The 24,327-nt window shown below is 69.4% G+C and overlaps 1 protein-coding gene and 1 long non-coding RNA gene across 2 annotated transcripts; one reads left to right on the forward strand and one right to left on the reverse strand.

Moving 5' to 3' along the window:
• Positions 1–225: 225 nt before the first annotated feature.
• ACOX3 (acyl-CoA oxidase 3, pristanoyl) lies at positions 226–23,282 on the reverse strand. Its single transcript, XM_084861103.1, is given in 21 exon segments — positions 226–832; positions 1,494–1,580; positions 3,489–3,556; positions 4,055–4,229; positions 5,154–5,269; positions 7,448–7,561; positions 7,973–8,101; positions 10,109–10,166; positions 10,168–10,219; positions 10,221–10,228; positions 10,592–10,714; positions 14,044–14,226; positions 14,954–15,050; positions 16,657–16,745; positions 17,107–17,250; positions 18,176–18,265; positions 19,151–19,225; positions 20,311–20,541; positions 21,348–21,508; positions 22,491–22,628; positions 23,127–23,282. Coding segments are annotated over 19 exon segments (2,103 nt in total). The 5' UTR covers positions 21,492–21,508; positions 22,491–22,628; positions 23,127–23,282; the 3' UTR covers positions 226–712.
• LOC311621372 lies at positions 10,783–13,471 on the forward strand. Its single transcript, XR_014794827.1, has 3 exons — positions 10,783–11,434; positions 12,119–12,159; positions 13,290–13,471. It is a non-coding gene; the product is annotated as an uncharacterized lncRNA (long non-coding RNA).
• Positions 23,283–24,327: the final 1,045 nt, after the last annotated feature.

Genomic DNA, 24,327 nt, shown 5'->3' on the forward strand with positions numbered 1-24,327 from the left:
TCCCGGACAGCGTGGGCCCCGGACCGCGTGGGTCCCGGACAGCGTGGGCCCCGGCCGGCGTGGGCCCCGGACAGCGTGGGCCCGGCGCCGGGAAAGCCCAGGGGAGCGGCGGCCTTGGTCCATGCAGGGAGATGTGGGAGCCCTTTTCACGTCCCGGTGGTCCAGGGTTCCGGTTCAGGGTCCGGGTTCTGGAGAAGGCCCCGCACGAATGAAAAAGGTCTCGAAGAGCATTCATTTGGGAAACGGGGGCCAGGTGGGAGCCCAAGAGAGGACTGCTCCCCGCTCCGGCCTTGCCATCCCTTTTATTAAGACGATGGGATACACCCTGTCCCCCAGGCAGGAGACTGCAGTAACAGCCCATCGTAAGGCCACCAGGTGGAGCTGCTTCGGCTACCGGTCTCCGCCACAGAGAGCGATGGGCCCTGCCTTTCGGAGCGGTTACGCTGACCAGCCTTCAGGGTCCCGCCCACACCCCCTGCCCGGGAGACAGTGACTGGCTTCCGGAGGGTTCTCCTGTCCAAGTCCACGGCCCATCGTCTGGGAGGCGCCATCACACAGGCTGTTCCCACAGCAAATCCCCCTGACCCCGGGCTGCCCCTGCCCTGAGACCCCGGGGCCCAGCGGGAGGGCAGGCCCCTCGGCCACGGTCACCAGCCGGCGGGCGCAGAGGCTTCGCGCGGGCTTCACGGCGGGCGGGCGGGCGCGGCGGCGGCTACAGCTTCGAGCTCGCGGCCCCCGCGGCGGGCTTGCCGGCGGCGAACTCGGGCCACCAGGACGGCCGCTCCAGCACGCGGGGCTGCTGCAGGACGGCGCCCCACAGGTTTCTGTAGAGCTGCGGGAGGACAGGCCGCGGTGAAGCCTCCGCCGGCGCCTGGGTGCCCCGGACGCTCTCCTCCTGGAGCTCACATCTAACGACACCCACCCCTCCCCCGAGTGGAAGCAACAGGGACACGCAATCTGAAAGCCTGCTAGCAGGAGCATCGCTGGCCCTCAGCTGTGGGGATTCTCGCGGAGGGCAGACCCTGTGTCCAGTTGGTGGGGCCCGGGGGGAAAGGGGGGTCTGCGCCCGGGTTCTCGCTGAGTCCCCCCTCCCTGGCACTGCGGGCGGCCGCCGCGCTGGAGGTGCAGCCTAGCGGCAGAAGGACGGCCGTGGGGCTGGCCTCACCCTGTGGTCCCGGCCCCCTGGGCGGGCGGGCCTGGCACTCACTGTCCCTCCGCCTGCCCAGCCGTCTCCTCCAGGACTTTCCAAACAGGCGGCTCCAAGCAGAGCGGCCCCGGGGGAGAGAGCGGCCAGCAGGGAGGAGGGGGCCGCGGGAGCCACAGGGGCCGCGGGAGCCGCACCGCTGAGGGCAGAGGGCGAGTCTCCCCGCTCCAGCTCAGCCAGCGCCCAGGGCCGGAGCGGGCGGCGGGCAGGGAAGGAAGGGCCCGCTTGGTGTGTGACGGGCAGGCGGGGTCCGAGGCCCAGAGCGGCCCCGGACACCCGGCGGCCTTACCTGGCCGTCGGCTCTGCCGATCGGGGAGTCCAGCACGAAGTCGGGAGGCGCGAGCACGTCCGCCAGGGCGACGGCGTCGTCCTTCAGCTGTCGGGAAACACAGGCACGCTGGGCACGGCCCGCGCCTCCATGGCGACGCGGGGGAACGAGCCCCGAGTTTGCTGCTCGACCACTAGCAATGGTGACCCTGGCGGAGGCCGAATCCCGGGGCCTCCCGCCAGCCGGCGCCGGCCTCCGAGTGCTCCGCCAGGCCGCTCCACGCCCGCCTCCAACCCTCTGTGTCTCGTCGCCGGGGAGGGCCCCCCGTAAAGGGGATGGCGCCCCCGGCCCCCCACCCACCGGGCAGCGGCGGTCCCAGGCAGGGAAAGCCGGCAGAGCCGCCAGGAGAGGCGCACCCTGCACCTGTGGGCGCACGGGCAGGCCCACGGCGGCTGGGACCCTGTCTGTCCTGCACATGCGTTAGTCTTCAGGGTGGAATTTACACAAGACGCCCAGGAATGTTCTTGAAATGCAAAAACACATGCTTTCTTAAAACCCCTGTGAGACGCCACAGCTGTGCTGAACAGCAGCTGGCGGCACCCAGACCGTCTAGGCCAGTGGTCGGCAAACTCATCAGTCAACAGAGCCAAACAGCAACAGCACAACGATTGAAGTCTCTTTGGAGAGCCACATGTTTTGAACTTGAACTTCTTCTAACGCCACTTCTCCAGCACAGACTCGCCCAGGCCGTGGAAGAGCCACACTCAAAGTGCTCGCGTGTGGCTCGCGAGCCGCAGTTTGCCGACCACAGGGCTAGAGGGAAGCAAGCGGTCAGCACAGAGCCACAGGGCCCTGGCACACAGGCCAGGCGGCCCCCACGGGCGGAGCTGGCCTCTCGCACCCGCTGTGTCCCACAGCCCACACCCCCCCACCTGCGGGTCACGATGGCCCTGGGCCCCGGGGCGGGTGGGGAGGCGGCAGAGTCGTATCCCGCAGCCCACGGCCTTCGCCATAGAGGGAGCGGCGCGGGGGAGCACCCGGGACAGCGGCTGTGACAGCGTGGCTCAAACGTCAGCCACGGAGGACGAGGCCTCGTCACTGCCCCCTGTGGGAGGGCAGGGGCGGGAGGGCTGCCCCCCTGGAGAGGGAGCCGCTGGTGCTCCGGAAGCCGCCCCGTCCTGCTCGGACCCACTAGATGTCCGCGGGCTGGTCACCCTGACCTCGCTGCCGGAGAACGGCATGGCCAGCCGCCCAGGGCGTCCACGACCCCACGTGGAGCCGGCACTCGGGGCAGGCAGCTGCGTGGCCGTGTGGCAGCCATAGCACGCGGGGCGCTCTCACTTTAAATTAATTCCAGGCAAGAAGAAAAGCTCAGCCACCGGCCGCGCTGCCACGGCCACTCCGCAGTCAGCGGCGACCACAGGACCGAGAGGCTCCCCACACGCCGTCCCCGTGGGCACTCACTGGGCGGAGCGCCAGAGGCCCACAGAACCCTCCCTGGTTCGGCAGGAGCAGTTTCCGGTCACTGCCCCGCTCGCTGACGGCTGCGTGCACAGGGGGAGCGGGAGCGAGGTGGGAGCTGAGAGCGTGGGTGCAGGAGGCATGTGGGAGCACCCGTCACAGGGGACACGGATGCAAGGGACACAGGGGCACCCGTCACAGGGGACACGGGTGCAGGGAGCCGTGTGGGAGTACCCATCACAGGGGACACGGGTGCAGGGGACACAGGGGCACCTGTCACAGGGGACATGGGTGCAGGGGGCGGAGGGACACCCGTCACAGGGGACCGGGTGCAGGGGACACAGGGGCACCCGTCACAGGGGACACGGGTGCAGGGGGCGGGGGGACACCTGTCACAGGGGACACGGGTGCAGGGGGCGGGGGGGACACCCGTCACAGGGGACACGGGTGCGGGGGACACAGGGGCAGCCGTCACAGGGGACACGGGTGCAGGGAGCCGTGTGGGAGCACCCGTCACAGGGGACACGGGTGGGGGGGCGGGGGGCACCCACTCACCTGGGAGCACAGCTCCAGGATGGCGTCCTCCAGCATCTTCCCGGCTTGCTCCCCAGAGAAGTAGCCGCCTGTAAGCACCGGCTGGTTACGGGCTGAGCCCAGGCCACGGCCCGCCTCTTCGCCCCCGCACCCTCCAAGAGGCTCCCTCCTGCGGCTTTTCAGGTCAGCCCTCTGACAGCCGAGGGGTGACCCCTTGGCGGACGCGCCAGGCCAGAGCGAGAGGCGGGCAGAGCGGGCCTGGGCGGGCGGCGCTGGTCTGCGGGTGCCGGGGCGAGGGGCTCCCCGAGGCAGAGAGGAGGCTCGGGGAGAGGGAGGCGGATGGCGCTGGGACAGGAGCCGGGGCTGAGGGCTGCCGGGCGCGTGCAGAGCAGGGATCTGGGCGAGGAGCCCTCTGGGAGGGAAGCCGCCCCAACTCCTCAGCCTCCGGCCCCAGCGGGCGGGCGGGCGGGCGGCCGTGGGGCAGATAGGAGGCGGCTGTGCATGGGCAACACCGGCTGCAGCGCCTGCTGCTTGCTTTCTGCCGTGGAATTGGTGCCCGGAGTTGGCGATTCTCAGAGTGGCCTCACCTCGGTACAGCAGGGCGGAGTGCTGGCTCAGGGACCACAGGCCATAGAGCGCGCTGAGCCGCCGGAGCACGGCCCGCAGCGGGGGCGGCACGCCGGGCTGGTGCGTGTGCTGGTGGAACCGGCGCAGCACCGTGAGCTCCAGGAAGGCCAGCGCCAGCGGGCGGCAGCAGTAAGCCTGCGGCAGAGGCCCGCGCAGGTGAGCCGGCTGGGACCCCTCAGTGACCCTCCTGGTGATCCCAGCTGGGACCCCTTGATGACCCAGTGACCCCCCATGACCCAGGCTGGGACCCCTCAGTGACCCTAATGACTCCGGCTGGTACCCCTCGGTGATCCCGGTGACCCCAGCCGGGACCCCTCAGCAAGCCGGGCTGGGACCCCTCAGTGACACCCCAGTGACCCCGGCTGGGACCCCCCGGTGACCCCGGCTGGGACCCCTCAGTGACCCCGACTGGGACTCCTCAGTGACCCCGGCTGGGACCCCTCAGTGACCCCGGCTGGGACCCCTTGGTGAACCCGGCTGGGACCCCCTCGGTGACCCCGGCTGGGACCCCTCGGTGACACCCCAGTGACCCTGGCTGGGACCCCCCGGTGACCCCGGCTGGGACTCCTCAGTGACCCCGGCCGGGACCCCTCAGTGACCCCGGCTGGGACCTCCCGGGCCTGCCGGCCATGTCACAGCGACCACCCTGGAGCTGGTTAGGAGAGGCCGTGCCCACGGCGAGGCCGCAGTCAGAGCACGGCTCCTGCAGCGGCTCCCCAGGACGCGAGGACCCGACAGGCTGCTCAGTGTGAGCCCTGACCGTGGCCCCGGGGCTGGGGGAGGGGGACGAGGACTGAGCAGCGGTGAGCCTCACCGATCCCCCTGCCGCTCCGCTGGGCGGGACCGCCTGTGCCCGGTCCCTCTGGGAACCTGTGCAACCCACGGCCCCTCCAGTACCCCCGCTCCGGCCATGGGGCGGGCACCGGCGGGCGCGTTAAACACGGTGCCCAGCGTCTTCCGCAGCCCCGCAGGGGGCACCACCCCCGCAGATCCACGGCCGGAGCGCTGGCCCCTCGGGGGCCCGGCAGCACGGGCACTGGGCGAATAAGACACACACACCTGGGAGTTGTTTCTCGCGTCAAAGTCACTGCTCCCAGCTCTCTTCTCCCGAGCCAGCTTCTGGTGGCTCTCTCGGAGCAGGTAGCAGACCAGCCACTCGTACGCCGCCAGGGGGACTGGGGAGGGCAAGGGCCGTGACCGCCGGGCTCCCCGCGGGCCCGGTGCTCGCGAACCCGAGCTCCCAGCAGGGGGAGCACCTGCGTGTACTGATGGACGGGAGAGGTGGGTCCGGCTTACAGACAGGGAAACCGAGGCCCAGCGGGGACCGGTGGTGGCGGGACAGGCCCGGGGAGGGCGCTTCCTGCTGAGGAGCCACCCCCCGCCCCCCTCTGCTGGCAGCACCCTCTGCGTGACCCTCGCTGACGGCCACACGCCGGCCGGGGCTCAGTGCCCTCGGCGTCCCCGGGCACGGCCTGGGCATCAGGACGACTCGCCGGCACAGGGTGGGCTGCGGCTGACCTGCCACCCGGGGGTTCCTACCGACCAGGAACGTCCCAGAGCCCGGGGCCCTCAGAGCACCTGCCCTCGAAACGTGCCCCCTCCGAGGAGGACCCGGCAGGAGGTGCCCCGCACGCCCGAGTCTTTGCAAATAGCTGAGGGTCTCGTCTTGAATTGGGTGGGCCCCGCGCCCACTCCAAGGGACCCCGAGGCACAGGGCCAGGTGCAGAGCTTGGCACACTGCGGGGCCCGTGCACACAGTTGTCGGAGCTGCAAACACTCAGAGCTGCAACTACTTAACGCTTTTGCAAAGAGCCACGCACAGTGGCCTGGCATCGCTCAGCGGGCACAGGCCTGGGGCGGGCCCTGTGGGAAGCCCAGCCCCCGCACACGCGTGTGCGTGCTCAGGGCCCGGATGGACCTGCCCCTCCCTCCCCATAACCGTCAGAGCCCCGGGGATGCTCCCGCCCCGCCCGCTCCCCGATGCTGCAGAGGCCTCGGCCGCCCTCCGGCTCTGGCTCCGGCTCCCGCCGTAAATCTCCGTAAATCCCCAGCGGCTCCCGGGGCAGCTGGGGCGAAGGCGGGGCTGTGGCCGATGACCGAATGCCCCGGGGACGGGGCTGGCCGGGCGCTCCCCTCTCTGTGCTCAGGGAGGAGGCCGGGCGGTGCCAAGCCGCTCTGGCCACGGGAACTGCAGTTGTGTTTTTTTCCTCCAGAAAATGTGTCGTTGGATCTCGCAAAAACTGGGGCACTCGGAGGAAAACAGATGACGCTGCCCTGGCGCCGTGCGAGGCCGGTCCCTGCGCCCGGGGTCAGAGGACGGCGCGAGGGGGGGTGCGTGTGGGCATGGCGGGCACACGGAGGCCGGTCACTGCGCCCGGGGTCAGAGGACGGCGCGAGGGGGGGTGCGTGTGGGCATGGCGGGCACACGGAGGCCGGTCACTGCGCCCGGGGTCAGAGGACGGCGCGAGGGGGGGTGCGTGTGGGCATGGCGGGCACACGGAGGCCGGTCACTGCGCCCGGGGTCAGAGGACGGCGTGAGGGGGGGTGCGTGTGGGCATGGCGGGCACACGGAGGTCAGTCCCTGCGCCCGGGGTCAGAGGACGGCGCGAGGAGGGTATGTGCGGGCATGGCGGGCACACGGAGGCCGGTCCCTGCGCCCGGGGTCAGAGGACGGCGTGAGGGGGGGTGTGTGCGGGCGCGGCAGGCACACAGAGGTCAGTCCCTGCACCCGGGGTCAGAGGGACGGCGTGGGGGGGGGGGGCGGTGCGTGTGGGCATGGCGGGCACACGGAGGCCGGTCCCTGCGCCCGGGGTCAGAGGGACGGTGTGAGGGGGTGTGTGTGTGGGTGCGGTGGGCACACCGAGGCCGGTCCCTGCGCCCAGGGTCAGAGGGACGGTGTGAGGGGGGGTGCGTGCGGGCATGGCGGGCACACCGAGGCCGGTCCCTGCGCCCGGGGTCAGAGGAATGGCACGAGCGGGGGAGCGTGTGGCACGGCAGGCACAGGAGGCCGGCCCGGGACCAGGGTGCCCAGGGGACATGCACACTGGGGCCCCCACAGCAGAGGCTCCGGGATCTGCGGGCGGTGGGATTGGGCACCTGGACAGGGAGGCTGGGCGTTGGAGACGGCCGCCTGTGCATTAGCGCCTTGTCCTGGGGAAAGCCCGACGGGCGGCAACCGCGGTTCCCTGGGCGCAGGGGCACCGAGGCAGGAAGGGGAGGGGCGGGACGGGCCCGAGGCCCCATGGCTGCGCCCATGCCGGCTCAGCGTGGGTACAGGGAGACGCTGGGAGACAAGGAGGCACACCGACACCAGGCCCTCCTGGCACGGCCGCGCAGACGGGGCGGGGGCTTACCCGCGGAGTCCAGGCAGTCCTGCAGGCTGGCCGCCGCGAACCGCCGGCCGAGCAGGGCGGGGTAGGCCGCCAGGAAGTCCACGCTCTTCAGCGGGCTCTCAAAGCGGGCGCCACCTAGGAGCACTGGGTTACCGGGGTCACCGGGGTCGCCGGGGCCCCTCCCTCCCTCGCACACGGCCATCTGGGCGGAGCGCTCCCTCTGGGGCCGGGAACCCACGCCCCTGAGAGGTCAGGGCCACCGGAGCTCCGCGGAGCCTCAGCTTGCTCCCCCTTCCCCCAAGCCAGCAGCCCGAGCGGCTGTCCACCTGGGCCCCCCTCACAGTCCAGCAGCCGGAGCGGGCGCCCACCTGGGCCCCCCTCACAGTCCAGCAGCCGGAGCGGGCGCCCACCTGGGCCCCCCTCACAGTCCAGCAGCCCAAGCGGGAGCTCACCTGCCCCCCCCCCCCCCACGGTCCAGCAGCCTGAGCGGGAGCTCACCAGCCCCCCCCCCCCCCCCACGGTCCAGCAGCCTGAGCGGGAGCTCACCTGGCTCCGCCCCCTCGCGGTCCAGCAGCGCGAGCAGGAAGTTGCTGGTCTGCTGCAGCAGCACGTTGTTGTCGCCCTCGTACGTGCAGTTGGGGTCGTTGTCGTTCCTGAGGTCGCCCAGGCGGTTCACTGCAAGGAGCCACAGGTCCCGTCACCTCCGGTGCCCGCGGGAATGCCGTGGCCCCCAGGTGGGCTGGGGACGCAGCACCTGCTCCACACCCCACCCCTCCCGGCCAGGACACACAGCGCCGGCCCAGGGGGTGCTGGCGAGAGCCCCCGAGGAGGCACAGCGGCCGCCGTGAGCACGCGGCAGCAGGCAGGGTCGGTGGAGGGGGGAGCACAAAGAGGAGAGAGAACCTCTGGACGTGGGATCGCGGGCGGGGGGCGGGGGGGGGCGCGGGCCGGAGGGCACGGGGGACGGAAGCTGAGGGAAGAATTAAATTAAAGGGTCAGAGGCACGCCGTCCTCAGCGCCCGTCCTCGCAGGCCTTGGCAAAGCCGCCGGCAGCGTGGGGTCCTGAGTGAACCCTCGTCCACATGGGGAGCCCCCCCCCCCCGGAAGGAAACTGTTTTCTTCGTGGTCTCTCCTGCCTGTCAGTGACCCGGTTCTGTCACGTATTCTGTATGGTGTGCCCTCGGGGAGAGCGTTCTGGGAGCCCGGCTGGGGGAGGGGCCGGCAGGGAAAGTGGACTCGGCTCCTCAGGGTCACGTGCTGCTGGGATGTGGCTAAGGTGACCAGACGTCCCGCTTTTGGCGGGGCAGTCCCGAGTTTTAACAATTTGCCCTGCGTCCCGGGGCGTTTTAAAAGAGCCCCGGTTTCTGGGAAATCACCGCAGGACGCGGGACCAATTGTTAAAAATCGGGGCTGTCCCGCCAAAAGCGGACGTCTGGTCACCTTAGATGTGGCTCCCATCACACGGATGGATTGTTCCAGGCTCACGGCCCTGCCCAGACCGGACGCCGCCGGGAGGGCGGCAGGCCCTCGGGGAAGGAACCTGCAATCGCAGGGAAGCCTCTCGGGCCGCCCGCCAGCCCTGACCCGCCCGGGTGAGCCGCACCGGGGCATTTCCGTGGTCTGCGCTGCAGGGCTCCATGTCCGCACTCTACACCAGCCCGGCGTCTCCCAGAGCTGCGACGACGAACAAAGGCTAAGAGCATCTCGTGGGAGCCGAAGCACGGAGGGGGCCCGTGTGGAGCCGGGGTGTCCAGCTCGCCTCGTGCGGAGGCGGAGCGTGGGGCGCAGGGCCACGCCGGGCAGGCCCCGCGGGAAGGGGACTGCCCACCGCCGTCCCGGGACGCCCCTGCGCGGCCGGAGGTGTGGGCGCCGGGCTCTGCCAAGCCTGATGCTCGGACGTGCACACAGCCTTCTCGAAGGGACGGTTCTCACCGGCAGCGACTGGAGGTGGGGCCGCTGCAGTGACAGTGACTGTCACCACGGTCACTCCCGTCACAACGGCCGGAGAAGCTCCCGAGCACGGCCTGGATGCCGGCGCGGGCCGGACGGACGCTGTGCGTGTGTTAACTCCTGACCCGCACAAGAACCTCCTCAGGTGGGGGGAGGGGGGGAGGGGGGGGCGCACCCATTTCACAGAGGGGAACGCTGAGGCTCCGCGGAGGCAGGGGGCGAGGGCAGAGCCAGGACGGGGTCCCGCTCTTTTACCCACACGCCGGCTGCCCCACCGCCAGCCGGGGCCACTGAGACTTCTTCCTGATGAATGAGTTTCTCGTCGGAACAGCAGCTGATGTGGATGTACAGCCTCGTCGTTAACCAGACAGTCACGATGGAAATGAAGAGGTGATCTCCTCCCCTCTCTGGTATTTAGGGGTCCTCCACACCCCAGCACCCGAGTTCCAGGTTTCTAGGAATCCGGGCATCGGAACACGGGGAGCGTCCAGGGCAGGGGGCAGCGAACGTGCGGGAAGGGCCGGACAGCGACCTTCCGGCTCTGTCGGGACCACGGAGCCACAGCTGCCGTGGGAGCAGGGCCGTGGAGCAAGGCCGTGGGACATGCGGGAAGGCGCGGCCATGAAGCCGGCGGTAGCCGGTTTGGCCCGGGAGGCCAGGTGCTGACCCCCGGTCTGGAGCCGTGTGGCAGGGTCAGGACAGGACACGGTCACTCGCGTCTCCAGAACCTACCGGCCAGGTAGCCGTGTCCCCCGCATGCCTCGCGGCACTCCTGGATCCCCCGCTGGGCCGCTCCACGAGGCCAGGGGCTTGCCGGCCGACGCCAGGGCGTGGATCTCCCGTCAGCTCGGCCTGGGGGACGAGCCCGACGGGAGCGGTGAGCAGAGGCTCTGACACCGGAGGGCGCTCAGGTCGCCGGAGCGGCAAAGCCTCCAGTGTAATCCAACACCCCCCTCCACAGCAGGCAGCACCCCACTTCCCGCTTGAACACAGCGGCATTCATCCCGGCTGGTGTGGCTCAATGGCGAGCGTCCACCTATGGGCCAGGAGGTCAGTGTTCGACTCCGCTCAGGACCAGGCCCTGGTTTCAGGCTCGATCCCCAGTGTGGGGCGTGCAGGGGGCAGCCGATCCATGCTTCTCCCTCGTCGTCTCTCCCTCTCCCTTCCTCTCTGGCATCAATAGAAACATACATTGTTAAAAGCGAGTCCTCTCACCTGCCTGGCGCTCTGGTCGTCCCGCAAGAGGCCCCGCTGGAGCGCCACCAGGTCCAGGAAGAGCGACTTGGAGAAGTGGTCCAAGGCGTAGGCGGCCGCCAGGTAGGGGAGCAGGCGCCACTGCTGCAGCGGGCAGACACAGGGGCGTGAGCCACCACCGCCCCCACCCGCGCCCCGGGCGCTCCGAGGACGCCGAGACAGGAGCTGTGGAAGTCAGCCCCCCGCCCCGGGACGGGAGGTCCGCCGTGTCTGCCGTCTCCGAGATACTCGCCGGCTCTTTTCCCGCCAAACCGCCCACACAGACACCGCCGCGCCGTGTGCAGCCACACGCCCACCCTCCCGCCGCCCACGGCGATGCCGGCACCGGGCCAGCCGCCAGGAGCCTGCCCGCTGGCCTGTCCTGCCCAGAGCACAGCTGGCCCGTGGTGCCCGGTGCCCGTGAGCCTCGGAGGCAGATGGGACGCCAAGGCTGTGAGAGCCAGAGGCCGAGGCGGGAGCGGCTCGGCCAGGGCACAGCAGGGCCGCGTGGGCGGGGCCTGGGGAGGAGCCGGGCAGGGCCTGGGAACCGCCACCCCGTGGTTGGTGCCCAATGTCATGTGCCCGACACTGTGCCGCCTGCTTCTTCTGTACCCGTGTGTCTGATCCTACACAACCCAGAATGGGGTCCTGCCAGTTCACAGGGGAGGACACGAGCGCAGAGGCCCAGGGCCTGGCTGAGGGCACTCAGTGTGGGCGCGGCCCCGGGCGAGAGCCCAGCACTGGCCCCCGTGGGCTCCCCACCGCTGAGCCGCTGATGCCCGGGCAGCCGAGGGGCGGCAACCTCCTGAGGCCGCAGGGTCAGCGGTGGTGGGGACGGGCCATGGCAGGAGGGGGGGAGGGGAGGGGTTCAGGTGGTGGGGACGGGGCCGTGGCTGGAGGGGGGGAGGGGAGGGTTCAGGTGGTGGGGACGGGCCATGGCAGGAGGGGGGGAGGGGAGGGGTTCAGGTGGTGGGGACGGGGGGGGAGGGGAGGGGTTCAGGTGGTGGGGACGGGGCCGTGGCGGGAGGGGGGGAGGGGAGGGGTTCAGGTGGTGGGGACGGGCCACGGCGGGGGAGGGGGGAGGGAGGGGTTCAGGTGGTGGGGACGGGCCACGGGCGGAGGGGGGAGGGGAGGGGTTCAGGTGGTGGGGACGGGCCATGGCGGAGGGGGAGGGGGAGGGGTTCAGGTGGTGGGGACGGGCCACGGCGGGAGGGGGGAGGGAGTGGGGTTCGGGTGGTGGGGACGGGCCATGGCGGGAGGGGGGGAGGGGAGGGGTTCAGGGTGGTGGGGACGGGCCACGGCGGAGGGGGGAGGAGAGGGGTTCGGGTGGTGGGGACGGGCCACGGCGGGAGGGGGGGGAGGGGAGGGGTTCAGGTGGTGGGGACGGCCACGGCCGGAGGCGGGAGGCTGAGGGTTCAGGTGGTGGGGACGGGCCACGGCGGGGAGGGGGGAGGGAGGGTTCAGGTGGTGGGGAGGGCCACGGCGGGAGGGGGGAGGGGAGGGGTTCAGGTGGTGGGGACGGGCCACGGCAGGAGGCGGGAGGCTGAGGGGTTCAGGTGGTGGGGACGGGCCACGGCGGGAGGGGGGAGGGGAGGGTTCGGGTGGTGGGGACGGGCCATGGCGGGAGGGGGGAGGAGGGGAGGGGTTCAGGTGGTGGGGACGGGCCACGGCAGGAGGCGGAGGCTGAGGGGTTCAGGTGGTGGGGACGGGCCACGGCGGGAGGGGGGAGGGGAGGGTTCAGGTGGTGGGGACGGGCCACGGCAGAGGTGGGAGGCTGAGGGGTCAGGTGGTGGGGACGGCCACGGCGGGAGGGGGGAGGGGAGGGGTTCGGGTGGTGGGGACGGGCCACGGCGGGAGGGGGGAGGGGAGGGGTCGGGTGGTGGGGACGGGCCACGGCGGGAGGGGGGAGGGGAGGGGTTCGGGTGGTGGGGACGGGCCACGGCGGGAGGGGGGAGGGGAGGGGTTCGGGTGGTGGGGACGGGGCCACGGCGGGAGGGGGGAGGGGAGGGGTTCGGGTGGTGGGGACGGGCCACGGTGGGAGGGGGGGAGGGGAGGGGTTCGGGTGGTGGGGACGGGCCACGGCGGAAGGGGGGAGGGGAGGGGTTCGGGTGGTGGGGACGGGCCACGGCGGGAGGGGGGGAGGGGAGGGGTCGGGTGGTGGGGACGGGCCACGGCGGCAGGGGGAGGGGAGGGGTTCGGGTGGTGGGGACGGGCACGGCGGGAGGGAGGGGAGGGGTTCGGGTGGGGGGACGGGCCACGGCGGGAGGGGCGAGGGAGGGGTTCGGGTGGTGGGGAGCACACGGCCGGGAGGGGGGAGGGGAGGGGTTGGGGTGGGGACGGGCCCACGGCGGGAGGGGGGAGGGGGGGGTTCGGGTGGTGGGGACGGGGCCGGCTGGAGGGGGGAGGGAGGAGGGTTCGGTGGTGGGGATGGGCCACGGCGGGAGGGGGGGGGGAGGGTTCGGTGGGCGGCCACGCGGGGAGGGGGGAGGGGAGGGTTCAGGTGGTGGGGACGGGCCGTGGCGGGAGGGGGGAGGGGAGGGGTTCAGGTGGTGGGGATGGGCCACGGCGGGAGGGGGGAGGGGGGGTTCAGGTGGTGGGACGGGCCACGGCGGGAGGGGGGAGGGAGGTCGGTGGTGGGGACGGGCCACGGCGGGAGGGGGGAGGGGAGGGGAGGGTTCAGGTGGTGGGGACGGGCAGGCATGCATTTTCCCACCGCTGGAGGCAGGCTCGGCAGCCACAGCGCAGGAAGCGCTCGGGGACCAGCTGGGAGAGTCGCTCAACACGCTGCCTACGTGCAGCTCAGCCCAAGGTCCGGCTCAGACCTCACTGCAACCTCCGACCGGAGTCCCTGCGGATCCTAAGACTCACCCACCACCCCTCCCACCCCCCCGCCCTGTGAGCCGGGGCCTCCTCACCCCACCACCTCTCCCACCGCCCCCCGCCCCTGTGAGCCGGGGCCTCCTCACCCCACCACCTCTCCCACCGCCCCCCGCCCCTGTGAACCGGGGCCTCCTCACCCCACCACCTCTCCCCCCCTCCCCGCCCCTGTGAACCGGGGCCTCCTCACCCCACCACCTCTCCCCCCCTCCCGGCCCCTGTGAACCGGGGCCTCCTCACCCCACCACCTCTCCCCCCCTCCCGCCCCTGTGAACCGGGGCCTCCTCACCCCACCACCTCTCCCCCGCCTCCCCGCCCCTGTGAACCGGGGCCTCCTCGCCTCGAAGACCAGCAAGACCCCTGGCCAGTGCGGCTCGGTGGCTGGGGCGCTGCCGGAGCCCGGAGGGTCCTGGGTTCCACTCCAGGTCCAGGAGCCTCCTGCCTCCCTCCCTGCGGCCGCCCACGGCTCTGGCCTGCCTGAGCAGCCCAAAGGCAGGGCCCGGGGCAGAGCCTGTCTGTGGGCGGAAAGGGGACGCGGTGACCGGCTGGGGGCCGACCTGCAGCTGGTACTCGAGCACCGGGACCTCCTCCCCGTCCGCCGGCCCGAACTGGCGCCGCGTGGCCGAGAACCGCAGGGCGATGCACACCGCCAGCTTCAGGTTCGCCACCGCCATGCCCACGATGCAGACGCGGCCGGCCGACAGCCCGCCCAGCGACGCGCCGAAGCGCTGCCGGCTGTCCTGGGGGAGAGGGGCGGTCAGCACGGCCACCCTTGGGCGCAGGGATGGGCCCACCGGGCGCTCCTTCCTCCGCTCGCCGCGGGGGGTGCCCCCGGGCCCCGGGCAGGCAGCCGGCGCAGGAGCGGGGCCTGATGAACCCTCAGGGGACGGGTGGGGAGGCCCCGGGGTGCTCAGCTCCACAGGGAGGTCCCGGGGAGGGAGTCTGCAGGCGCCCACCAGGGCGGGACCGTGTGTTGGCTGAGACCAGATGTGCAGGTGGGCGGCCCCGGACAGACAGTCCTCGGCTGGAGCCCACGTTTCATTTAAAGAACACCTGCCTTTGGCCCCCAGGACCCCCAATGCCTCTCCCCCCGAGCGACCCCAGGTTAAAGGGCGTGATGCTCATTCGTGTTCCTCTTAAAGGGACAGTCGCCTTGTGGGCGCCCGCGTTTCAGCTTCGCTTTCGGCTCCGAGCGCCAGCGCCGTGCCCCCAGAGCACAGGGCCCCGAGCCCCAGACCCAGGGAACTCGCACCCCTGTCTGTGGACCAAGCCGCCTTCACCTCTGCACCCCACGTTAGGCGGGGCTCCCCAATCAGCCCGAGGGCTGGCGGGGGCGCGGGGGAGGGGAGGCGGCGGGCACTGTCAGCCAGCAGCTGGCGTCGCCCGGACCCCAGGGGTGGCTGACCCGAGCACCGGAACCCAAACCTGCGAGGCCTGCCACCCGCCCGGCGCCGGGCCGACCCGTACCTGGAAGCGGGTGACGTAGGCGCCCTGGGGGGTGACGTCCCCGGTGCGGTTGAGGAGGTCCTGGCGTGGGATCCGGACCTTGTGGAACATGGCGAAGCTGCGGGCAGGGAGCGGGTTACCACAGCTCCCCCCACGGCTGTGCCCGCCCCCCGCGCCCGTCTGCTCCCATCCTCCCCTCCACCACCAGGGCCCTGGCCCCGGCTCTGCCCTGCTGGTGCCCCCGCCTGCCCGCCTGCAGCAGCTGCCCTCACTCCTGCCGGCCCCCAGCCTGTCCCGGGCGCACAGCAGCGGCCTTGCCCGAGACCTTCGACCCTACAACCTGAACCCCAAAAACGGTGTGAGGCCTTGGAGGGACCCCGCTACTGCGCCAAGGGCCCGGCCTCCTCCAGGCCTGCAGCGGGTTGTCTGCTTGTGACCCTCAAACCAGCCCGCTCCCCTCCTTTCCAGGAAGCGACAGGACGCCTGCAGGCGGGCACTCAGCGGTCACCAGGCCCTGCAGGCGCCCAGGCCGGGGCCAGCCTCTGCGGGCGCCCCACCCCCACCCCGAGGGGGAGCGGAGGGTCAGCGGCGGAGCAGGCCCTGGGCCGGCCTCGGCACCCCGGGGCCTTGTGGGTGAGCCTGGCGCCAGGGCCTTGTGGGACGCTCTGACTGGCCGAGGGGAGGCCCCAGGCCCCGGGAGGCCTATCGGGGGCCTCCGATCTGATAGGTGGTTTGCAAGGGCGGGCTCAGTGCCACCGAGTGACGCTGTCACCAGAAGCCGAGGAGGGCCTTGGCCAGCGACCGTGGCCATGCCTGTCGTCGCCGGGGACACAGCCCTTCTCACCCGAGACGGGACGGCCTGAGTATGTCTGCCCGTGCGCAGGGCTCGCCGTCCGCGGCTCACCAAGAGCCGAGCATCTCCCTCCACAGGGCTGGCCGGCCGGCCTGCAGGCCCAGTCCGTGTCCAGAGGGCACAGGGTGTGTGTGTGGCATGGAGTGGCCTGGGGAGGGGCGTGTGCCGGGAGCTTGCGGGTGGCAGGCCAGGCCCCCAGGCACCGCACACACCTGCCCGGGACCAAGCGCGCGGCCCTACCCGGGTCGCCCTGGGCCGCTGTCGAGGTGGCCCCCGCGCCCAGGGCCCCGCGCCTCCACGCCCCGGTGAGGTCTCTGCCCACGCAGGGTCGGAGCTGAACGCTCACGGCGAGGGCCTTTGTTCGGCTTTTAGTTACTCAGGAGATATACCCACACCAGTCACATTTGCCCTAATTTCCAGTCCTCCACATCCTCTGATGTTCCTGTGAAATGGCCAAGCCTGACCTATGTTTCCAAGATAAGGACCTCAGCCCAAACCCACATCACTCGGTTCTAACGTGCTGGCTGCTGGCTGCTGGCAGAGTTAGAGGCTACGGCAGGCAAGCCCGGACACCAGCATTTCCTGTCCTTAGCACCGAGCGCCCTCTGCTGGGCGTACGCTCCACAGCAGGAGGAGGAGGGATGAGCCCTGGACCCCAGACAAGTCACTGACCCTTACAGGCTGGGGCCGGCGACCAAGATGACCACTCCCACGGACGCCCCCTGCTGGGCCTCCCCTCCCAGCCCTGGAGCCCACGCTACGTGCCACCCGCCCTCCACCTGGATCAGTGGGGACACCGGTGCATGCTGAGCTCCAGTCCCCGACAGGACTGTCTGGGGAGGCAGGCCCACCACAGCGCGGGTGCACTCACCCGTTGTCCAGGCCGTTCTGCCCGAGCTTCTCCCCTATGTCGCCCACCATCACGCCGGGCATGGGGAGGAGGGTCTTCGGGTCCCGAATCTGCACACACACAGAACACAGCACGCTGAGCACACAACCCAGAACCAACGTGTCCAGCCCGTGTCCCAGGCGAGCCAGAGAGGACAGGACGCGAGAGGAGACGGGCAGAGACCTGGCCGGGCGGTCAGGACCTGTGCCGCGTCTGAGACGGCGCCCAGGTGGCCGCTGGGACAGGGAGTCCTCCGCCCGTGACCCCGTCCCAGGGCTCCGCAGCAGCTGGTCCTCGGGGGCACGGTCCTTTCCCAGGGGACCCCCCCCCACCCCCGTGCTGTAGGATCTCAGCAGCATCCTTGTCTGCACAGGAATGCCGCAGCCCCGCCCCCGCCATGACCGCGTCCCCCGCCCCGCCCCCGCTGCCCACCTGCACGAGGAAGGGGTGCAGGCCGTGGCACTGGCCGCCCGGCACGTACAGCTGAGCGAACACCACGGCGTGCGTCGCCGTCTTGCCCATGTTGCCGACCCAGAACTTGGCGGCTTCGAAATCGGGGGAGTGGATGACGAACTCCTGCGGAGGGAGAAGGTTCCGGTCGGCGGTCCGCCTGGGGGCGGGCACCCGTGCCTCCGGGAGTCTCTGTTCGGGCTTCGCGGCGAGAGTGAGGACCGGGAGGTCTCAGCGCCCGGAGGGCAGCGTGGCCTCTTCACTGGGGGCGGAGCGGACCCCGGGCCGGACGGCCTAACCGACTCCCCACGGAGAACGAGGCCGAAGCCCGGCCTGTGGCTCGGCTGTTCGGCGTGTCGTCCTGTACACTAAAGTTTGTGGGTTTGGCCCTGACCGGTGCGGCTCAGGGGATAGAGCATCGACCTGCAGACTGAAGAGTTCCAGGTTCGATTCCGGTCAAGGGCATGTACCTTGGTTACGGGCACATCCCCAGTAGGGGGTGTGCAGGAGGCAGCTGATCGATGTTGCTCTCTCAGTGGTATTTCTAACTATCTCTCTCCCTTCCTCTCTGTAAAAAAATCAATAAAATATATTTTTTTTTAAAAGAAGAGGTTGTGGGTTTGATCCCCAGCTGGGGCACATATGGGATACAACTGACGGATATTTCTCTCCCACATCAGTGTTTCTCTCCCTTCCTTTCTCTCTAAAAACCAATAAAAACACCTCGGGTGAGCACTAAAGCAAAAAAGGAAAGAAAACTGTGTCCAACATGTCAAACAACTTCACCCACGAAAACCGCGCAGCTGGCCACCGGTGGTGTCCCGTCAGTGAGGCCCTGGCCGCCCCGCCAGGTGTTACCTGCCAGCCGCTCTCTCCCGCCGGGCCCCTCCTGACCGCCCAGCCGTGGGCCCGCCCAGGTCCCCTCGGGGACCGCGTGTGCAGCGGCACGCTCCCGTGGTGAAGGCGGGTCTCAGGGACTCACTGCGTGTCGCCCCCACCGCTCCACCTTTCACGCCCCACAGCCCAGAGGCGGAGAGGGCGGAGCACCTACCTCGGTGGCCGGGTCGTAGTGGGCGGTGGTCCGCACGGCCTTGGTGTTGCTGCCGTGGCTGAGCTCGGTCAGCGCAAAGCACCCAAAGATCTACGGGGCGGGCGGGCAGCACAACGTCAGGGGACAGGCTCCTCCGCAGCCCAGGAACCCTGAGACCACGAAGAAAGCCCCATCTCCTCTCCACCTAACCGACCAGTGACCTCACCACTCCCCCCAGTGACCACACCACTCCCCCCCAGTGACCTCATCACTCCCCCCAGTGACCACACCACTACCTCCCAGTGACCTCACCACTCCCCCCCAGTGACCTCACCACTCCCCCCCAGTGACCTCACCACACCCCCGTGACCTCACACCCCCCCAATGACCTCACCACTCCCCCCGTGACCTCACCACTCCCCCCCCCAGTGACCTCACACGCACCCCTGTGACCTCACACGCCCCTCCAGCGACCTCACACGTCCCTCTGCTGTGCCGGCTGCCAGCCGCCCAGACATGCCCTCAGGGCCCGGCTCAGTCGCCCAGTGGCCAGAGCCGCGCCCAGGCAGCACAGAACACGGGGCTTTGCTTTGATAAGAAGAAGCTAGCTCCGGCCAGTTTAGCTCAGTGGATGGAGCCCTGGGGTTCGATTCTGGCCAAGAATGGGTGGCTGGGTTGCAGGCTTGATGAGACACATGCAGGAGGCAACCAATCGATGTTTCTCTCTCTGTCTCTCCCTATTCCTTCCACTCTCTCTGAAAATCAGTAAAAAAACTATCCTCTGGCGAGGATGAACAAAAATAAACAAGAAAAAGCTAAATTCCTTCAGCGCTGGGACAGACCCAGTCTGTCCAGGGTAGCATTAACTGCTGGCGAGAACAAGATCACCGTTCATTACGGTGCGAGTCCCCGCCCCCTGCCCCCAGCCCCCCGCAGCCCTCCCACGAACCTCAGAGGACAGGTGAGAGGTCGTGGCTCACACCACCCTTAACTGACCTCCATGTTGAAGATCTTCGGAATGTATTTGAGATGCCTCTCAGAACCGGAGTTGAAAATCGCTGATCCAAACACCTGAAATGTAACATCGCCACCCACAGGTGGAAGCTGGTGAGTGCGCTGTCCTGGCCGGCCCGCACCCACGGGTCCAACAGCCCCGCAGCCCTGAGCGCCAACCACCGGCACACCAGCTCCCGAGGGAGCCTGGGCCCACCCGGGCCATTTATGTAGGTTCAGCAGTCACCTGGACTCACACGCCTGCAGGACCCGAGGGACTGGACGGACAGGGGCAGGACGGAGGGCGGGAGGAGGGTGCGAGAGGGCACAGCGGGCCGCTTTCCCTCCGACAGCGGCGGGCGGACCCGTGACGCACCAAGCGGTTTTGTTCATTATGTTTTCGTGTTTCAGGTTGTTTGGTGGTGGCTGATTTCTGTTTGTTTGGTGTGTGTGTGTGTGCATGTGAGAGCGTGCATGTGTGTGCACAAGTGTATGTGTGCGTGTGTGTGAGTGTGCGTGTGTGTATGTGTGCCTGTATGTGTGTGCATGTGAGTGTGTGTATGTGTGTGTGTGTGTGAAGCCAAAAAGGCCCACAGGGCTCTTCCCCTGGGTCCATGGTCAGCAAACTCATTAGCCAACAGAGCCAAGTATCAACAGCACAACGATTGACATTTCTTTGGAGAGCCACATCTTTTAAACGTAAACTTCTTCTAACTCCACTTCTTCAACATAGACTCGCCCGGGCCATGGTATTTTGTGGAAGAGCCACACTCAAGGGGCCAAAGAGCCGCATGTGGCTCATGAGCCACGGTTTGCCAACCACATCCCTGGCCACCGCGGCCCGGGCGTCTAAGGGCTCCGTGCCAGCCAGCGTAAAGGGGAACCTGGAGCTTCCCACTGAGCACGGACACCTGCCCGCTCCCCCTGCCACTGACCCGCAGGCATTTTAGAATCTCTAAGTGAGATCCCCCAACGCCTACATCTCAGGAAACTTTAAACGCAAGTAAACCACCCCAGCCGCCCGGCGAGGTCTGCACCCCTCACGCCGCAGCCCGGATCTGGCGACGAGTGTGCAGGTGTGCGCGCGTACGTGAGCGGCCCTGCCCCGGCCACCCCGCGGCCCCCGGGGGCGTGGCACCCGGCCTCCCCTCCCGCCTACTCACGAAGGCGTGCAGGAAGGCCTTGGCGGCCAGGGACCAGTCGTACATGCCCAGGCCGGTGACCAGCGCCAGCAGCTGCAGGGGGCTCCGCAGCAGCGCGTCCGCGCGCAGCACGTCCAGCTGCAGGAGGCGGCGGCAGCGCAGGAAGGTCAGCTCCCGCAGCCGCTCCACCGGGAGGCCCCGGCCCGGCCGCGCGAACACGGGGTCGCTCTCCAGGGCCGAGAAGATGGACTTCTGGAAGGAGGGCACAGACAGCGGCGGTTTGGGGGCCCCGGTGCCATCCCACGGGGTTCCCCCTCGGCGGCTTTTCCTGAGGCCGCGGGACACACGGTCCGGCCCAGGAACCCCGGACGGAGCGGACAGCCCTTCCTGGGGAAGGGGGAGCTCCACCGTCTGCGTCCATCGTGGCGCCTGGGCACGCCTGGAGGCTCCCCAACCAGGGGTCAGGCCTGGGCTGCACCCGAGACAGCACCCCTCACGGAGGGACGTGAGGCCCAGCGAAGCCTTTTGGCTATGAGGGCACAAAGCCCCACCTTTACCAATGACCGGGGATGCCACCAGATGCCCCGTGGTCAGCCCGGCCACCTCCGCCCCCCGTGGTCAGCCTGCCCACCCCCCCACACCCCCGTGGTCAGCCCGGCCACCTCCGCCCCCCGCAGTCAGCCCGGCCACCCCCGACACCCCTGTGGTCAGCCCGGCCACCTCCGCCCCCCGCAGTCAGCCCGGCCACCCCCGACACCCCTGTGGTCAGCCCGGACACCTCCGCCCCCCGCAGTCAGCCCGGCCACCCCCGACACCCCTGTGGTCAGCCCGGCCACCTCCGCCCCCCGCAGTCAGCCTGCCCCCCCCCCACACCCCCGTGGTCAGCCCGGCCACCTCCGCCCCCCGCAGTCAGCCCGGCCACCCCCGACACCCCTGTGGTCAGCCCGGACACCTCCGCCCCCCGTGGTCAGCCCGGCCACCCTCCCAGACCCCCGTGGTCAGCCCGGCCACCTCCGCCCCCCGTGGTCAGCCCAGCACTGCCCCGGCCGCAGCCTCACCTTCAGCCGCAGCATGTCCTCGCCTTCCCAGAACAGCGCCAGCTCCTTCCAGCTGAAGGAGGCGCGGGCACGGTAGGCATCCAGGGGCCCCCTGGGGAGGTCGGGGAGCAGGGCCTCCTCGCCTCCTTCCACATTGGGTGCCATCGCTCACCGCCGTGGGCCTGCACAGAAGTCAGCCTGAGTCGGGAGCCTGTCTCTGCTCACGCACCGCGAGCAACTGTGTGCGCAACGCGGGACGGCCGAGAGCAGAACGCCGGGGGCCGCCGAGGAGAACGGCCCGCCGAGAGCCAACGTCCATTTCCCCACACGGGAGGGGGGGATCTCCTGGGACAAAGGTGGCAAGGGGGCGGAGGGGGCAAAGGGCAGCCCTGGGGCTGGGCAGTGCCAAGGCCAACAGGCCGCGGTCCCCCTGCCAGAGGCTCCACATCCACCCCCACGGGCAGTTTCCCGGCCGCCCACCCTCCCCTGGGGCCCTTGAACTCCATGCCCAACGCTGGGCGCTCCTCGGCCCTGACCAGCCCGACCCGCAGGCCGATCCACAGCCAGCTGCCGTCCGGAACCCCCTTGTCCCGTGCCCCGTGCCCACACTCCCCTCCTAACGCCTCCGAAACCTTCCCCGCCTCTCCTCCACTGAATGGAGCACAGTGACCCCGGTCATTGGGCAATCCCTGCCGCCAGCAGAAGCCCCAGCCGTGTGGCATCACCGGACAAACTGTGCTCCCGCTGCTGAGGGTGAAACAGCCCTGGCCCATTTCGCTAGGTAGTCAGAGCAGCGGCTGGTGCCATGAAGGGGGTCCGGGTTCGAGTCCTGGTTGGGGGCCCGTACCTCAGTTGCAGGTTCCCCAGCCCTGGTGGGGACCTGTGTGGGAGGCAACCGATCCATGTGTCTCTGTTCCAATGTTTCTCTCTCTATCCCCTGCTCGCTCCCCTCCACTCCTTCTAGAAATAATTGCTTAAAAATATCCTTGGGTAGGGGTGGAAAAGGAAAGTGAAACCAGCTGTCCGAGGTCAGGCAGGTGTTGCCAGGCTCATCTGACCCCAAGTCCCAGGGCCTTAAGCAATCAGTACAGCCTGGGTTCCCGAGTCACCAACATTCCTGCTACGCAGAAGGGGTCCCCCACACCGCCGGGCCTCAGAGCTCACCTGTTGGGTGAAGTCGCCTGTTCGGTCAGCAGGTCCTCACCTCTCGGTGCCTCGGTGGGGTGTGAGCACCCGGAGGCCTGCCCGGAGTCTAATACTCCTGTAACTCCCTTCCCTCAGGCTGTCTCCTCAGGAGGCGGACTGGAGGCGCAGAAACAAATATTACTCTGGTTGACTTTAGCCCGAGGTGCAACTGTCTCCCTGTACTTCCGCTGGCTTAGGGCAGAACCTGTGCCGCCAGCCAGCGGTCCGCCAGCCAGCGCGGTTAGGCAAGGGGTCGCTGTACTGGTTAGTTGGTGTCTGGGCTGTTGCCATTGGCAGAGGGCACCTGGCACCGTTCCCAGCATGGAACTGGCCTCCATGGCCTCATCCTGCCGGCCTTCCTCTCTGCAGAGGAAGAAGTGACTCCAAAATGCAGATCTGATCACTCCCCCTCTGGGTGACAGCTGCCCCTGGGGGACTAGTCCGAATTCTTCAAAATGTCCCGCGGGTTCACCCTCCTGTGCGCCCCGCAATTCCGCAATGGCTGGGCGCGCACAGCAGCCCCCTCCCCTGCCCGGGTGCCCCCGGACCTTTGCACGTGCTGTCCCCACGCCCCCTCACCCCCAGGCAGACGCGGGCTCGACCTTCGGATCTCACCGATCACTCCAGTTCGCCGGCTCCGCGCACCGATCAGCGCCCACAGCCCGGGCTCCGTGCGCGTCCTTGGGGCTGGAGGCGGCAGAGGGAGTGCCGAGCGCGCAGCTCCATGCACTGGGCTGTCCGGCCCTCACTGCCTCGCGGCCACCGTCCGGCCCTGACGTCACCGCCGCGCCGCCCGCCTCCTCGTTGCCCGGGAAACGTGAACGCGTCGGAGCGCTCAGCCTGGGATGGCGCGCGGAGCGGAACTTTCCCGGGGCTCTCCGGGCGCCCTCCCCACGGGGCCGCTCCCCTGTTCCCCGGACGCTGTGTGGAGTCAGGGTCTTTGCGGAAGGAGAGACAGAGAAACACAGGGAAGGCCCCGCGGCTCCGGAGGCGGAGGTCGGAGTTCTGTGGCCGCAAGCCCAGGAAAGCCAGTGACGATGGCGACACCCAGGAGCAGAGGCAGGAGCCATAGAGCCGGGAGAGAATAACTCTCTGTTGTTATGGCAACTTATGGCAACCCTAGGAAACCCTAAGCATAACAGTCAGCTACCTGGTGGGAGACTGGCAGGGCCCGCCAGGCGAGCAGGAGTGCCGGCCAGTTTCCATCGCTCATGGGTCTTAGGCTGAATTCCGGACATTTATCTCCTCTCTGATAAACCTCATGATTTGAGTTAGTTTTCACTTCTCTTTGCTTCCAATAAAGACCCTGTCGGGAAGGGCAAAATCCCAACCGAGGGACTAATGTTCCAAAGAGTGACGCATCTCTGATGTTTTTGTTGTCACTGGATTCCGCTGACGGCGCGGGTGATGCCGACAAACTGGCAGCGCCCCCCCCCTCCCCCGCCCCGTTCCCCGCGGGGACACGGAGAGGACAGCTGCCTGGAGACACCCCAGGGCCGTGCTGGGGCGCAGGAACGCACCCCCGTAGCTCTCCCAGGAGGAAAGTCCCAGGTGGAAAACGGAGGAGGACGAGCTTCCGGGAGAGGGTAACCTTGAACATCGACAACCTGGGGTTCTTGACCTTGACCTCTCATCCACACGGAGTCAATCCGCTGCGGGACGCGGGGCTGATCCTGTGATTTCCTAAATGCAGCGCCTCCAGGAGGCTGCAAGCTCAGCTCCGACCCCGCTTCTCCGAGGACCAGAGCGCCCGGAGCGGACCCCGCGGCGTCAAGCCCAAGTTGGAGCCCGCAGGGGTTCCTGCCTGGGAATCAAA

Source organism: Pipistrellus hanaki, assembly GCF_964339955.1.
Source record: "Pipistrellus hanaki genome assembly, chromosome: 1".
NCBI lineage: Eukaryota > Metazoa > Chordata > Mammalia > Chiroptera > Vespertilionidae > Pipistrellus > Pipistrellus hanaki.